This window comes from Salvelinus fontinalis, chromosome 24 (assembly GCF_029448725.1).
Source record: "Salvelinus fontinalis isolate EN_2023a chromosome 24, ASM2944872v1, whole genome shotgun sequence".
NCBI lineage: Eukaryota > Metazoa > Chordata > Actinopteri > Salmoniformes > Salmonidae > Salvelinus > Salvelinus fontinalis.
Genome location: NC_074688.1, coordinates 20,933,853 through 20,951,448, shown reverse-complemented (window position 1 = coordinate 20,951,448; position 17,596 = coordinate 20,933,853). Strand labels below are relative to the sequence as shown.

Here is a 17,596-nt window from a genome sequence, read left to right as displayed (position 1 = left end):
AGAATCTTCAGTAATTTTGGTAATTAACAGAAAATCTATGGCAATCTATCGTAACTTTGGTAATTTATACTTGAATAACTTCTTTTTTTTTTATTCATATACAGTATTAATTTGTTATAATCTGTGTCAATATTGTCCATGAGTTTCTAATAGATAGACCATATGGTTCAAGAAAATAGCCTAAATAAATGAAGAAAAGAAAAAAGAAAATATCTAATCAACAATGGCATTATTTTCAATTATCTTTGCAACTTGTCCAACTATTGCCACCAGTTTGACAGCAAAACCCTGACAGCAAATACATATTGACATAGTAAAATAAATAAAAGTCTGTATAAAATATATAAAGGCTATTCATTCTGAAACTCTTATATTAAACACAGATGGTATTCACTAAGTTGATGATTTATGATAATGTTTTAGAGCTTTGTCAATTGTCACGGTTGTCTTGTGGTGAATGAGTGGACCAAGGCGCAGCGTGAGAGAAATACATCTTCCTTTTATTAGACGAAGACGTAACACGAAAACGAAACACTCTTACAAAACAATAAACGACGTGAAGCTATAAACAAAAGTGCACACACAAGCTACTAACGTTCAACATACACAATTACCCACGAAAGCCTACTGTCTATGGCTGCCTAAAATATGGCTCCCAATCAGAGACAATGAATGACAGCTGTCTCTGATTGAGAACCATTCAGGCAACCATAGACTTGCATGGACAACTATACTAAGCCCAACCCCATACACTCAACAAAACCCCTTATACAATACAAACACCCTAAACTAGACAAAACACACAAACATCCCCCATGTCACACCCTGACCTAACTATAATAATAAAGAAAATCAATATAACAGAGGCCAGGGTGTGACAGTCAATACACCTTTTGTCATCAGCTTATTTAATTATTTCATATATTTTACATGTGATAGGGCCAGAGAGAGGGCCAAAGAAAATTACACAAACCTGTGATAATCTGAAGTACCCAAAAGGTCACTAGATGTCTTGTGATTGATTACATAAAATCCTTGAAAGATACAAACATTCTGGTAGTTTACTGGTATACTTGAATGTTTCCAGTAATATACCCTCCCTTTGCAAACCTAGAAGTAAGTGGCCTGTTAAGCTTTATAGATGCACAGGTAGTCAAGCTGTAAGGTACCATTGGAATAACCTCTGCTACAGTACATATATGGTAATTTATTCTAGGAAAGAAGAGCATAGAGCAGGACATTTTAGAATGTTTTAGATAATTCTGTTTATTCCATGGATTTTAGAGACAGGAAGCGAGGGCTGTATAGTCAACTTCTGTCAAGATAACAACTTCTGTCAATGTAACGTCCTGACCAGAGTTCTTATGTGTTTTGCTTGTTTAGTGTTGGTCAGGACGTGAGCTGGGTGGGAATTCTATGTTGTGTGTCTAGTTCGTCTGTTTCTGTGTTCAGCCTAATATGGTTCTCAATCAGAGACAGCTGTAAATCGTTGTCCCTGATTGAGAATCATATATAGGTGGCTTGTTTTGTGTTGGGGATTGTTGGGTGGTTGTTTCCTGTCTCTGTGTTTGTGTTCTGCACCAGATAGGACTGTCTCGGTTTTCACGTTTGTTATTTTGTAGTTTGTATAGTGTTCACGTTATTGTCATTCTTTATTAAACATGTTGAACACTAACTGCGCTGCATTTTGGTCCTCTCCTTCATCCCAGGAAGAAAGCCATTACAGAACCACCCACCTAACCCGGACCAAGCAGCAGCAGCAGCAGCAGGAGAGGCTGCACTATTTGGAGAAATGGACATGGGAGGACGACCTAGACGGCAAAGGACCCTGGGCAGAGCCAGGGGAATATCTCCGCCCCAAAGAAGAGCTGGAGGCAGCGAAGGCGGAGAGGCGCTATTATGAGGCGCTAGCACGGCAGAGCGGCTGGAGGCCCGAGAGGCAGCCCCAAAAATTTCATGGGGGGGGGCACACTGGGGGTCAGGAGTCAGACCTGAGCCAACTCCCCCTGCTTACCGAAAGGAGCCGGTCAGGGCGGAATTGGAGGTGAGCGACGCAGAGACAGTGAAGGAGTTAATGGGGAAATTGGAGGAGAGAGTTATGAGGGAGGTGCTGGTTTGGTGCATAAGGCACGACATCCGCCCGACTGAACGTGTCGGGGAGTTGATGTCACCGGGAACAGCTCTCCATACTCGTCCTGAGGTGCGTGCTAGCCGTCTGGTTAAGACTGTGCCAGCCTCACGCACCAGGCCTCCTGTGCGCCTTCCTAGCCCTGCACGTCCTCTGCCAGCTCGCCGCTACAGCTCTCCCAGCCGTGCTTCCAGTGGAGAGAGAGGGCGTCGTCCCGGGCAGGCACCGTGTTATGCGGTGGAGCGCACGGTGTCCCCGGTGCGTGTGCTTAGCCCGGTGCGCAACATCTCAGCTCCCCACATCTGCCGGGCTAGGGTGAAGATCCAGCCAGGGCGGATGGTGCCAGCCCTGCTCTCAAGACCTCCAGTGCGTCTTCACGGTCCGGTCTGTCCAGTACCACCAGTGCCTACACCACGCACCATGTTTCCAGTGCGTCTCCAGAGCCCAGTTCCTCCTCCACACACTCTCCCTATGGCGCGTGTCTCCAGCCCAGTGCCTCCAGTTCCGGCACCAAGCACCAAGCCTCCTGTGCGTCTCCAGAGCCCTGTACGCACTGTTCCTTCTCTCCGCACTCGCCCTGAGGTGCGTGCCCTCAGTCCGGTACCACCAGTTCCGGCACCACGCACCAGGCCTATAGTGCGCTTGAGAAACCAGTGTGCCCTGTTCCTGCTCCCCGCACTAGCCTTGAGGTGCATGTCTCCAGTCCGGTACCACCAGTTCCGGCACCACGCACCAGGCCTACTGTGCGCCTCAGCAGGTCAGAGTCGGCCGTCTGCCCAACGCAGCCTGCACTGCTCATCTGCCCAACGCCGCCTGCACTGCTCATCTGCCCAGCGCCATCTGAGCCGTCCGTCTGCCCAGCGCCATCTGAGCCGTCCGTCTGCCCAGCGCCATCTGAGCCGTCCGTCTGCCCAGCGCCATCTGAGCCGTCCGTCTGCCCAGCGCCATCTGAGCCGTCCGTCTGCCCAGCGCCATCTGAGCCGTCCGTCTGCCCAGCGCCATCTGAGCCGTCCGTCTGCCCAGCGCCAGCCGCCAGCCAGTCAGGAGCCGCCAGCCAGTCAGGAGCCGCCAGCCAGTCAGGAGCCGCCAGAGCCGCCAGCCAGTCAGGAGCCGCCAGAGCCGCCAGCCAGTCAGGAGCCGCCAGAGCCGCCAGCCAGTCAGGAGCCGCCAGAGCCGCCAGCCAGTCAGGAGCCGCCAGAGCCGCCAGCCAGTCAGGAGCCGCCAGAGCCGCCAGCCAGTCAGGAGCCGCCAGAGCCGCCAGCCAGTCAGGAGCCGCCAGAGCCGCCAGCCAGTCAGGAGCCGCCTGAGCCGCCAGCCAGTCAGGAGCCGCCAGAGCCGCCAGCCAGTCAGGAGCTGCCAGAGCCGCCCTCCAGTCATGAGCCGCCCTCCAGTCATGAGCCGCCCTCCAGTCATGAGCCGCCCTCCAGTCATGAGCCGCCCTCCAGTCATGAGCCGCCCTCCAGTCATGAGCCGCCCTCCAGTCATGAGCCGCCCTCCAGTCATGAGCCGCCCTCCAGTCATGAGCCGCCCTCCAGTCATGAGCCGCCCTCCAGTCCGGAGCTGTCTCTCTGTCCGGAGCTGCCTCTCTGTCCGGAGTTGCCCCTCTGTCTTTATCCTCACATTGGATAAAAGTAGAGACTCAGCGCAAAAAAAAAATGGTGCATCATACACTGCAGTTGAGGAACAATGGGAAAGTAATTCTGCTTTGAAAGTTGATAAACTTGTAACCCCACTTTTGAGAAAATGGCCCTTGAATAATTTGGTACACCTACTGGGGAGCTTTTCTTTGTCTACACCCATTCAGCATCGTTCACACTATCTTAAGCCTTAGCCCCACTCATATTTTTAAGGATTCACATGTGAGGCAATGTGGTAAACACAAGCTATATCAAATAAAATCGATGTTTATTTGTCACATGCACATCATACAGAAGGTGTAAACGGTACAGTGAAGTGGTTACTTGCATAGTAGCAATATCAAAAACAGTGTCAAGATGAAAATATTTTATAAATATTTAATCATTATTAGATGATTCTTACCTGACACTCATGTCTAAATTCATGGGTCATGTGAAGGAAATAGTATAACCAACCCCCCAGCCACATCTAGCTAAGTGGATGGGCCACTATTGTGTACACATGTTCATGAAATACAATAGATGGCCGTAATCACATCCAGACACATCTGGCAAATTTGATGGGTCACGTAATAATCCGTCTGAAGTGGAGTCTTTTGCTTAGACATGTAGCTAGCTAGATATCTAGCTAGCTAAACAATGAACTGGCATAATCTCAACTCATACTACTACCAATACAAACATTTTCATAGCTGTAGAATGAATCTGCAGGTAGCTAAAGCAAACAAATCCGGTTCAATGTTAGCTAGCTAATATTAGGCAATAACTAGCAATGCAAATGGCTTTCTGATTAAACCAATATTACTACACAGATCATTCACGTAACGTTAGCTAGCGAAACAGCAAGCTAACGTTTGCTAACTAACTAACAGTACACTTTAACTTGCAATATAAACGACTTTCTGACAAAATTTGAAACTTATCTGAAAATGTAGCTAGACTCTTACCCATTTACATGGATGAACCCTTAACGGCAGACTGGAACTATTTAACTCTGTTTTGTCTGTAGCTACCTCTTGATTGGCCAGCGTTGTGTTAAGTCACTCCGGTTCACACTGACCGTGGTGTGTGCAGAAAGTAGCCCATCACTTTTTCCAACTGATCTGTTGATAACACCTGCTAAATTCAGGGCATCAATGTTGTCGAGAAAAGTAGCAAATCTTTGGTAGTTCTCGATGGCTAAAGTTTTATCTTTCAAAAATGGTGCGGTACTAAGCACTGTCAACACATACTTAACAGCTCACGTTATAGACAGAAGCACGCTACATGGCAGACCAATCCAAACTCATCTCCCGGCAAGTCCAGCCCATCGATTATCTTAGCAAATCATGGCTTGCGGGAAGGTTCCTTACTTTTTCCGTGGCTAAACCAACTAGGCTCGTAATTTAACAATTTTACTCATATTTATGTATGGAATAGAAGTTTGTTATCACGGCATATGAAAGTTAACATGCTCCAGAAGGCATTTCTGCCAAAAAACGCATTTTGATGTAAAGAAATGTTTACGTTCAAATGCTGCTCTTGTGAAGTAGCCCTCAAACATCATGGTCACCTAATAATCCCCAGTTTACAATTGGCCCATTCATTCCCCTCCTCTCCCCTGTAACTATTCCCCAGGTCGTTGCTGCAATGGAGAACGTGTTCTCAGTCAACTTACCTGGTAAAATAACGGTAAAAAAAAGAAAAAAAAGTAGTGTGTATGGTTTCCTACAAACAAGGGGTGGCTTAACCTTTACTTTGGCTATACTTACCCCACTCTTCCCTATATCCACAGTTTATCACCTAGTGCAATGTAGGCCAAATGCAGCACAATTATGCAACTCTTTCCAATAACTTAAACCACAAAGCCAACCTCAATCTAATATTTAGTTGGAGTGTATCACATGTTCGGCTCTTCACTCACAATACCATGCATGTTTGGAAACCTCAGGTTTTCAGTGTTCTACAGAATCAAAACTAGACTACCTGTGTTGTTTTCTGTCACTAGAGGGGGAGGTTGTTTTCCCACGTTGGTTTTGTCCCTGCTGAAAGAGAGGGAAGGAAGGAGATGCTCTTGAACAAACCCTCCTCAGCCGACTCCTCCAGCCTCAGTTGCGGGATGAGGTGTCCTAAGGCCATGATGTTTATCGCAACACATGCGCACTGTGTTTACGAACAGCCGACTGATGACGAGGGCGCAATTCGAGAGACAAGCCTACCGCACTATAAAGGACTAATAAAAACGTGTGTTGGTACTCCTGTCGCTTTTATATTGTGGTGTCCCTCCATCCAAGCTCCTTGTCACAGCATCCTATACGCTCTACTCCCCGCCGAAAAGTATAATTGGGACGCTGAGGCGCAGTTGGTGCCACGCGTCACACAACGCTTCACTGGAGTCGCGCAACCACTTATTCCAAATGATGAGACAGAATCATTATAGAGGACCGCGCGCCACTGTAGAGTGAGAATTCTTTGTTTGTTAATGGATCTGATGAGTCCCTGTTTACAAGTCAGTGAACAGTTTCAAATATGTTGATTTCGTTAGAACCTTTAAAATGTAAATGGATGTTTATTTAAACAATTCTTATTTGCTTGACCTGATGCTGTCTTTCACCCCAAACTTGACATAAGGTAGGCTACCACAGACTTTCCTTTATGTTTCGACCTGAGGTTCAGCCAATGACTCTAAATACATCTGAATCCCTTCAGGTCTAAATGATTCTCACCCATTATGTTTGCACCATGTTTATGAACGCGGGATTTGGCTAGAAAACGTACCTCAATCCAGGGATGGAAGATGTCCCTGTACTCCTAATTATCCCATTATCTGAAATGCAAAATCGAGAAGATTGAAACATTGCTAGTTTTTAATTAAACTTGCGTTTTCGTCCTCATGCTAGGCTAGCTAATTCTAAAGCAACCTATTGGATTTCACAACACTTCTGGTACTCACCCCAATCCTACTGTAGGTGTTGAATTTTCGTGGAATCCAATTGGCTGCTTTAGGAAATTTTTTCCAGTGTGTGCATTGATTGTTTGTCTAGCTCTCACCCATCCTCACCCCTTCTCCCCCTCAAGTAAGAGATTGCTATCACCTCCAACTCCTGGCCTTAGCCAATCTGACAGTCCCCATTCACCTCACCCCTGTATATGAGCTAGCCATGCTGTCTCTTCAGGCCCTGATTGGCTAGCCAGCATGACCCACAATCTCCAAGGGGTAGCTTTGTCCAGTTTGTGAGCATGGGTGGACCAACAGATGTAGGATTTTAATTTGAGACAGTTTGCAACAGCAGGAAAATAATCCTGCAACAACAGGAGATGTGAATTATTTTGTGGATTATAATAAATGGACTGAAATTTCAAAGTGGAAATTACAAACTTCAGAAGCCGTTTTAAACTTCAAATATACTACAAGTTTGCAGGAAAGCTCTCCTGCAACAGCGTGATCAAATAAAGATCATACATCTGTACATACACCCAGAATCAACCCATGCGGTACCCCACATGACAAACTGTATGTTGTCTGTCCATATGTCATAGACTAGCCTATGGTTAGAAAATAGAAGACTTCTCATACAGAATTCTGTAATCTGTCACTAATAGCGTAATCCTCACAGCTCTGCTGATTTTTGTAGTTTTCCTGAGGAGTCTCAGATCAATTACTTTACTGTGGGTGGATAGCCTGGTCATCACTTGTATTCAATTAGCTCTCCTCCATTGAACTGCATGGAGTCAGCTCAGCATCTGCCAAATACACGTTTTAAGGGCCCAGAATAATTTGATATGAATCCGCATGGCATGTCAATTTGGCCTAGGCCTACTCTTACGTTTCTGCACTCTGCCACATTAGGATATTTTATTAACTGCTTTAATGTATAATTAGGCCACACAAACAATGTTTTTTTAATGTAACAAGTGCTCTACTTTTTTGTTTAGCATCAATAAGGTTTTGTGAATAATTAGAATCTCACAGATGAAGCCTAACGCCAATGGCTTAATTAAAGCACATTTATGTTTGACCAATGGCTCCTAAAAGTCCATGGGCAATTCTTTCGCCCAAAAGAACATCTTGGGAAACACAACTTTTGTAGCTGGAAAAGATTCCCCAATATTGTGCCGTTCACACACAGGTCAAAATTAATGTTGGCCACCCAAAGAAGCCAAGAAGAAGGACGAATGAGGAAGAGATAAGGCAGGAACCACCTGGAATAACGTCATGAAAACTACCCAGAAGAAAGTTAGCTGGAGATGCACCATTGATGCCCATTGCTCCACTAAGAGCAAAAGGAAAAAGTAAAGTAATTATCTTCCTTTTAGCACTATGAGCAGGGCAGAATCAAGAAGAATAGTATTAAGGAGTAAATTGTGAGCAATTGAGTGTCTTCAGACTGGAATGTTGTCTGCACAGTTCATCTGGATGAAGGGGGAGTCGGGGACTCTTGATTTAAAAAGGGAATTATAATGCCAAGTGGATGTTAAAAATAGCATCCTATTAACCTCTCCATTTGACTTTATGGCAGCGCTGTAATTAGTGTAGTCGTCAGACAGTGAAATGTGCTTGAGATGCGGGTCACAGTACAATACCCATTATCCACTGAGAATCACTGAGAGAACTGAGAGGCAGACAGACATCGTTAAAAGTCTACGATGTGTGTGTTAAGTTTGACACAACCTTCAGACAAATGTATCAATTGCTCAATAGTCTTCTTTCACCACCTTTTTGGCTTTTATACAGAGCTATAACCCTGGTGAGCGAGGCTTTGGTTCCTATACAGCAGCAGTTACCATTTTAGATGGAAATCAATGGGCAGATGGCAGATGGTTACCAATTGTCCTTTAGGAAGAAGATATTCTGGTCCAGATAGATACATGACCGTGATAGTTGCATGTGGGTTGTCAAAGTATATGTGTGTGCCCAGTGGGTACATACTACATTACTGTAGGCCTATATCATCATGCTCTTATCAATGCCATTCTATTATAAAATTGTACAGGCATTTCATGTTTCGATAAGCCCGGTTGTGACTTTTTTCATGTGGCAGGTAATTAATCTGCATGAAATGGTTGGATGGAAACGTGGTTGGTGATAACCATGATACCTCTGGAGGTGGCCATATTATGGACTACTAGAGGGAGCCTCAACCAAAGCTATTCATGCCTTCACTGTTTCCATCCCAATTCCCACCACCACCGTACTGTAGTCTAGATAGTAATATGTGGTCACTAATCACCTTGAGGATTTGTGATAAACTGATCAAGTGGCTCATTTATTTTATTGGCTGATTTCTTGGTTTAAAATGTGCATGGCTGTTATCACATTAGGGTCCAGCAGCATCATCACAGATGGAGTAGTTTTCACTGAGATCTTCAATCAACACCAGGGGGCACAATTCTATAACTGATGAACAGAAACATATTTTCGTTGCTCCAATTATGCACTATGGCAATCTACATACATTAACTTTCAAGATTACCACAGGAATAGAAAACACAATGTTACTTTAATGGATTCTAACATAAATATGATAAGTATGAGTCATTGTGTCCTTATCTCGATGATGAATATCTTAATCAGATTTTTTTGCCATGAGAAAATGTAATCAAATCTTATTCAACAGCCAAATAAGGTTTGATAACATTTTCCCATGGCAAAATCGAGATAAGGACACAAGGACTCATCTTCTTCATAGTTATGTTAGAACCCATTAGAGTAATATTGTCTTTTCTATTCCCGTGGTAATCCATTACGGTACATTACAGTATCCATTACAGTACAGTACGACTAGAATCGCCTTTTTCATTTTCAATTACATTTTTATAAAATGATAGACATACATTGGCCAGTGCTTGTGTTATTGATTTTCACGCAAGATAATTTGATTTTGATGCTGAAGTGTGTATGTGTATGTATGTGTGCATGTGTTTACATAATGTGAACATATGTTTTTCTGTGTCTGATGGGGTGTGTGAGTGTCATCACACACTGTTAATCCTGTGGAATCAAAGAGCACAGATGCATGGAGCAGAGTAGAGAAATGTGATGTTGGCTTGAAAATCTGAATCAATGTTGTTGGATATGCATGAGGGGCTCTGGAATTATGCTAATGCTTAAACAAATAGGATCAGCAACAAGCAGATGTCAGTTAACACAGTGTAATATGTGGTATGTAGCCAAATCAATACCCATTTTATTGCTCTCATATCTACAGTACATTCACTTTTATATCTCTTACCATTTACTTGAGGAATATATTCCATAATCACTGTTTGTCGTGATTTGTTAACAGACATATTTTTGTATGATACCTGTGTTCCTTGAAAATTATAGAAAAGTCACCCTTTATCTATGGATCCGTTAGACATGTATACTTTATTTTGGCAGTTCAATAAATTATCAACATAGGAAGACATTTTCTGAGGGAAAATGATAAATGTCAGTCAATAAAAGGCTGACAGGTCAATATATATCTCTGATCTTCCTGCAATAGGCATAACTGTCACATCCATGGGCCTGGAGAGTAGCACTTAGGCTGAAGCCTCTGCTACTGCCGTCGATGACCATTCTGTCACTGGGAAACTGGAGATCATGAGCCCTATTAGCAACACAGAGAAAGGTGGTCCCTAGCTCTCTCACCTTGAGTCACCAGTATAATACCATTACAATGTCACACACATGAGAGGCAGCTGCTATCAAATGTCAGTTTCACTGCTAGCGTTTGCCTTGATTGAAGCAAAAAAAGCCATATAACTTGTCATTGTATATTTTATTTGCAAAGGAAATAGTAATAACTCAGAAGTCGTAAAAATATACATTTTTTACTTGTGATATTTACATGGATTGTTTTTGTCAAACAAACTGTACCGCTTTAAAAAAAACAAAGAGAAGCGACTGTGAAGAAGATGACAGATGAGTGAAAAGTAAAGAGAGGTTTATACTTCCTTTTATCATGCCGTGCTGAGCTGTCTGTCTGACATCCAGACAAGGTCGTTACAGACAAAGCCAAACCCCCCCAACCCCCAACCCTCACCCACGATGAGCACAGCACACAAAAGTGCAAAGTACATGGATTCAGAAGAACCAAAACAGAAAACAAAATAAAGCTTCATAAAACCTTCTGTGATATATATTTACAATAACATGATTTTAGCCAAATACAGGTATACGTTTACATCAAAGCAAAGCATTCCCCTCATCTGCTCGATGGCCTTTGACATGCAGCACCCTTAGCGTTCCTCCTTTCTGAGATGGACTTCCACCCCTCCACTTTCAGAATGTCACAACGCATCATGTTCCTGTACCAGAGGCTGGCCAAACACAGTCTGAGCTTCAATCTGTCATGCTGGACTGCTTATCCCAAAAACTGTTAAAGAACACAAACATGGTGGCTACATGAGATTCATATTCATATAATATAATGCAGGATAATCAGAATCATGAATCATTTCACTTACATTTGAATGCTGATAACATTAGTGGTGCCACTTTAAGAACCATTTTTGAGTGTGTTGCAAATCTGGGGTGGAGAGAAAGCCTAGTTTAAATTCCCGACTGCTCAGACAAAAGCCTATCAGGATTCATTTGGAGAAGTAGGTTTGACAGTCCACAAAGCTGGCACAGATGAAGAGAAGCAACGCGAGGGCTCGTAAACTGGGGAATTTGCCACCTGAGACCTCCAGTTGCTGGAAATCAAATCAAAAAGCCGGAGGAATTTAAGACAAAGTATCCTATCCTCCACCGGGCTGCTCCTATAGGCAGTGGAGGGAATTTAAATGGAGGAGCCTAGAGCTCTGGCTCGATTTTAATCTTGTTATACGTCCCCTCCTCTCCCACTACTCTCTCAAGTTCCCTTGAAAACTGTGTTAAGAGCATCTGTTTTTGAGAATGCTAAGACACATAGCACGGTTTGTGTGTGTGTGCTTGTGTGTGTGTGTATTGTCTCCTGGGCTATGCAATAGTTATTTTTGTGCTCCCTTTGATGGGCAGGACCATCAGTCAGTCATAATGCCCCCCGACATTCCCTCCATCAAACTTATTCTAAAGGAACAGAAATAACAAGTCTGACTATTTCGGCTTTCGGTTCACTGTGTACTATGTGGTGTGTGTGTGTATGATGGGAAGCTGTCAATACATAAATAGACCAGTGCATGCCTATATTAAAAGACAGCATTACCAGACAGATAGCATGCGAGCGGCTTCGAGAGGATTAGATGAGTATGAATTATGGACAGGCATTGTCTCGAGACACCACTAGCACTAGCGAAAACAAGATTGCTGCCTGTGAAACTGAATTTAATTCAATAATAGGCATATACTATACTGTCACAGAAACTAAAATAAACACTGTGTCTGCACTGATGCCTTAACCATTCAGATAGGATATGCCTGGCTGGTCCCCCTCTCCTTCTCCTTTGAATGAGTGGCTAACATGAGAATGTGTGGGTGTGGCCTTGAAGGCCTGTATCGAACTAAAACACTTCAGCTTCCCTGGCCCAATACAAACCATCTTGTTCTCTTTGAAAAGGCATTTCTTTCCTCATTGGACGTTTTAACACCACCAGCAACACCACCACCATCTTGTCTATTAAATTAAATGACATCATGTGCGTATATCTATTTGTATGTATAATATAAAACAACACTATGACTACATAATGTACATTACTCCATTGGCATAGATCGTTGTCTCGTTAAGGAGATGTACACTCTCTGCATTGTGATTGGGTTACATATAATCACACGTTTGGCTTACGCCCCTCTAGTTTGGCTGTAGATTCCCAAAGCTGGATCAACACAGATAACTCAAACCACTTGTGCATTCACGATAAGGACAGAGAAAGAAACCGTCAAAGGGGATAGGGATTGCAAAGGCACACTAAATTGCCTACTTGTTCTTTTTTTCTAAACTTTCATTCAAACTACACTGGGTCTGACAGCTGTACAACAAAGGGGATGGCTGATGCCAAAGCCTGGCCAACGTACTGAGCAGCCATAAACAAAATGAGACAGTAATTGAGTGCCACTCTGTTGTTGTGGATCCCAAGGAGAGTACCTACCATGGGTGGAACCATGCACACTGTACAATACAAGTCACTAAAGTCATACTCCTTCCTCCATTCCCTCATCCACAGTATTTGGGGGATTAACTTCAAGGTAATGTGTGCCTCTGTACCGATCTTTGACTTCCTTCCATTCAGTACCTTACAAAGCAAAGCAAATAATCGTAGTGACCATCTTTGTTCAACACACATTCATGGCATTTTTGACAGGCTTTGGTTTCAGTAACATTGCTAAACAGTGGAGGTAAATAAAATAGTAAAAAAAAGCAACGATGACCCATCCTGGGGATTGGTGGTGGTGGGGGGGGGGGGGGTGCATCACTTGAGTGGGTTGAGTCACTAACGTGATCAAGATGGTACGTTGGTGGTTGAAGATATCTCTCTAGTGGTGTGGGGGCTGTGCTTTGGCAAAGTGGGTGGGGTTATATCCTGCCAGTTTGGCCCTGTCCGGGGGTATCGTCGGATGGGACCACAGTGTCTCCCGACTCCTCCTGTCTCAGCCTCCAGTATTTATGCTGCAGTAGTTTATGTGTCGGGGGCTAGCTGTTATATCTGGAGTATTGCTCCTGTCTTATCCGGTGTCCTGTGTGAATTTAAGTATGCTCTCTCTAATTCTCTCTCTCTTTTTCTCTCTTTCTTTTTCTCTTTCTTTCTCTTCTCGGAGGACCTGGGCCCTAGGACCATGCCCCAGGACTACCTGGCCTGATGACTCATTGCTCCTGTCCCCAGTCCAACTGGTCGTGCTGCTGCTCCAGTTTCAACTGTTCTGCCTGCGGCTATGGAACCCTGACCTGTTCACCGGACGTGCTACCTGCCCCAGACCTGCTGTTCTCAACTCTCTAGAGACAGCAGGAGCGGTAGAGATGCTCTGAATGATCGGCTATGAAAAGCCAACTGACAATTACTCCTAAGGTGCTGACCTGTTGCACTCTCAACAACCACTGTGATTATTATTATTTGACCCTGCTGGTCATCTATGAACATTTGAACATCTTGGCCATGTTCTGTTATAATCTCCACCCGGCACAGCCAGAAGAGGATTGGCCACTCCTCATAGCCTGGTTCCTCTCTAGGTTTCTTCCTAGGTTCTGGCCTTTCTAGGGAGATTTTCCTAGCCACCGTGCTTCTACACCTGCATTGCTTGCTGTTTGGGGTTTTAGGCTGGGTTTCTGTACAACACTTTGTGACATCAGCTGATGTATGCAGGGCTTTATGAATCAATTTGATTGATTTATTTGAAACTGTGGGTCAGCCTTCACAACCTGTCCAGACATGCCCGGGTGGGGGGAGTAAAATAGAAATAGAAGAGATACTATACCCCCCTTGTCTTAAAGTTATTCTTATCCAGTATATTCAGTCATGTATCTCTATGTACTGTACTTTAACACCTAATTTACCCATATGTTAATTTGGGGAGGAGTTTACATACTATATGGGATGATAACTCCAGTCCTCACACTTTTGCCCCAGCCCCAGCCAACACACCTGTCTCCAATAATCAACTAATCATGATCTTCAGTTTAGAACGCAATTAGTTTAATCAGCTGTGTTTGCTAGGGATGGGGGGGAAAGTGTGACATAACTACAGACTCGGGAGGCCAGAATTGCCCATCCCTGATGTAGAATGTCCACAGAGCTAAGAGAGGGGATGTGGGGAGAAAAATACAAGTTTCAGCAGAACTCAGGCTACCATGTCAGTGATACATCCTATGAATGTGGCTAAAGTTTCTCCTGTTGAGAAAAGCAGATGAGCTGTTCTCTGAATGGGGTCAGGACCATGGAACATGTGTGTCTGCAGCACAGGAGGTGTGTCTTAGATGACGTCATAGATTCCGTAAAGCATCACTGAGTGTCTGCAGCACAGGAGGCTGCTGAGGGGAAGACGACTCCTAATAATTGCTGGAATGGAGTGAATTGAATAGTATCAAACACATGGAAAGCATTGGTGTTTCTCAAAATACATACTACCATGCTCCGAGCACGCAAATTGGAGAAGGGGAGGGTCAGAGTCCAAATCAAAGTATGCGAAATGGAGCACAGAGGGCACTTCTCGAATGAGTTTGTACATATTTGGAAGCATGCATCGATGCAAGCTTCAACAGAAATGATGTAAAGAAATATGACGCAACCACGTAAAAAATGACACAACATTTCTTGAAATCCATTATTTGAGCTGAATCGAGAGAAAATACACTCCGACTTCAGAATGAAATGTTGCCTATTCTCATCTCATATGTTGCATGACTACAATATTGTATTTTGACAGGTTAATAAATACATGCTGTGTTATTTTTGGCATGTTTACCAGCCTACGTATCGTAGAATGCAAGCCCATAATAAGTCAATAGGGCAAACTGGTTAGCTGCAACTGTTAGCTAGCCAGATAGCCACAAAGAATTGTTAGCTAGCGACCCACAAAGAATTGCCATCTACCTTGCATAACATTAGCTTTAGGTAATTTTTGCCTGTTAAACTATGTGGTTAGCTACATTATTACGATTCACATATAGCTAGCTGATAGTTATGAAGTAAAACGTTTGCTTTGTGTATATCTTGTTTAATCTCTATTGCCATTGTCTTGGCTGGAAGAAGGTTCAGTGAATGGGTAAATCCATTGTAATTTAATAGGGCTAGCTAGCCACGAAGAATAGGTAGCTAGCTACCCATGACAAATGAACATCTACCTTGCATAACATTAGTTTTACGTCATTTTTGCCTGTTAAACTATGTGGCTAACTAGAGTACTACGATTCACATATATCTAGTTGATAATTATTAGGTAAAACGTTTGTTTTATGTATATCTTGTTGCGTCTATTGTTGCCATTGTCCTGGCTGGAAAAGGTTCAGTGAATGGGGAGATGCAGTGTGAGGTAATACAGTAGGGGGAGTGCGAGTGCTTCTCAAATTAAATGTTTTATGAGTTCTGCACACTCTCGTCCTCACAAGAACGTACTCGAGAGAACATCACTCGGAGCATGAGAGTGTAGAGTACGGTTGTATGCAAATTGAGAAATACCCCATGTGTTCGATGTGTTCGATACCATTCCATTTATTCCATTCCAGCTATTTCTATGAGCCCGTCCTCCTCAAATAAGGTGCCACCAGCCGCCTGTGGTTTGGAGGGGTGATCTAACGGTTTCTCTCCTCACAGGGAAAACAGTCTGCTATCTGTCAGTGGGCCAGTGGTGTTTTTGGGTGTGTGGTTGGTAGCGGGAAGCTCCAATGTGTCTGCCTGCTTGGATCGGTGTGGTTGGATGAGTCAGAGACACCACAAGGCCAAAATAAAGAGGCTTGTTCTTTCTCAGTATTTCATGCCCTCATCCCTCCGTCGGCACCTGGCTCTGACTTTGGATCTCTCTTTTCTCATCCCATTCCTTCTTTCTTCCTTTTTCTCTGCACTCCTCCCGTCCTTTTGATTTGATAAATAAATAAAAGCTCCACTCTGGGTTTCCTTCCACCTCATCGCACACAGCGCTGTGCCCGCTCACTGCTTTCCATGCCTTCAAAGTTGAAAGACAAGTGTAAAAATAAGTTCTTTAGCCGAGAGACATAAACAGAAATGTTCTGTCTCGGGTTTTTAGTTTAGTTTAGTTGTTTTTTATTCAGTAGGGGGCAAGCATTTCTTATTTTCCCTTTTTAATTATGCAATCATTAAAAGTTTTGGGATTACTATTATTTATTATTTTAATTGTTGTTTAACGGAAGAGTTTGTGTCTTTGAAGGGGTGGGGGGAGGGGGTGGGTCTTATACTTCAACACAGCCAGGATGGACTCTCTTCTACTTCCTACACAGTTTGAAAGGCCTTGGTCTGGGCAGGGACCATGAGAGTTGGGGGAGTGGGCCCAGAGATCTGGTTCCTGGAGTTGATGTTGTATTTGGGGGTGCCGGGGGGCTCAGGGGTCTTGTTGGGTGGTACCACCGTGGTGTAGGCTGGGGGGGACTGTGGGAAGTCAGGGGGCTGTCCGTTCTCCTTAAGGGCAGCAATGGCTGGGAGGCGAGGGCGGTGCCCGCGGGGGGCGGTGTTGTGCACCATGGACTGTGTTGAGGAGGCCCCGGAGCGGGAGCTGCCAGAGCGGGATGAGGACAGGGAGTTGGGCTTCACCAGCTTGGCCTTGGGAGCCTCTGCATCCTCCCTGTATGGAGACACACAGCAAAAACAAACAAGAGCTACTTAGATTCGGCCAGTCGTCACTTCAAGCATGCACACAAAGACAAAGACAAACATAAACTTAGACAAACTCTACAGCCTTTCTGAGGAGAGCCAGTGGAGAAAACTGTCTTATACAATCAGGGAAAAGGGTTTGGTGATGCTCCACTGCACTTGCTGCATTATCATCTGGGTCTGACACAGTGTCTAAATAAATATAGTCTAATTCGTCTGGGTCTAAATCCACCACATTACATTGGCACCACCGTCACCGAACCCACTCCAGAAAACTACATCACCTAGCCTGCGAGCTCCATCCATTCCCGCCCGCTCAGTGGCTAAACATGGCATGTAAACAGGAAACACCTCCCCGTAGTCTGCATTATTTACTACACAGTCATCCCCAACCAAGCTGCATTATTCATCTGAACACCGGCAAATAAGCAGCTACACAGCCTCCAAGCTGTGACATTTGTTTTTTGCTGCTGTAACTAGCCATGCCATTAGCAGCCCGGGAGGCCCTAGTTTACTGTAGATCAACACAGACTCAATTCACACCTAGGCCCTGCCGCCTTCTAAGGCCTGCTCTGGAAAGGAGAGAAGCTCTGGGCACAGGAGCAGAGAGGTGTGAAAAGAAGTCTCTCAG

The 17,596-nt window shown here is 44.3% G+C and overlaps 1 protein-coding gene across 1 annotated transcript in view; it reads right to left on the bottom strand.

The window, feature by feature from the left end:
* Window positions 1-10,489: 10,489 nt before the first annotated feature.
* The window catches only part of LOC129822121 (CXADR-like membrane protein), a 93,595-nt gene continuing 86,488 nt past the window's right edge, over window positions 10,490-17,596 (bottom strand). The window contains exon 7 of the mRNA XM_055880084.1: window positions 10,490-16,936. Within this exon, the coding sequence (XP_055736059.1) occupies window positions 16,588-16,936 (349 nt within the window). The 3' untranslated portion in view covers window positions 10,490-16,587. The remainder of the gene's footprint in view (window positions 16,937-17,596) is intronic.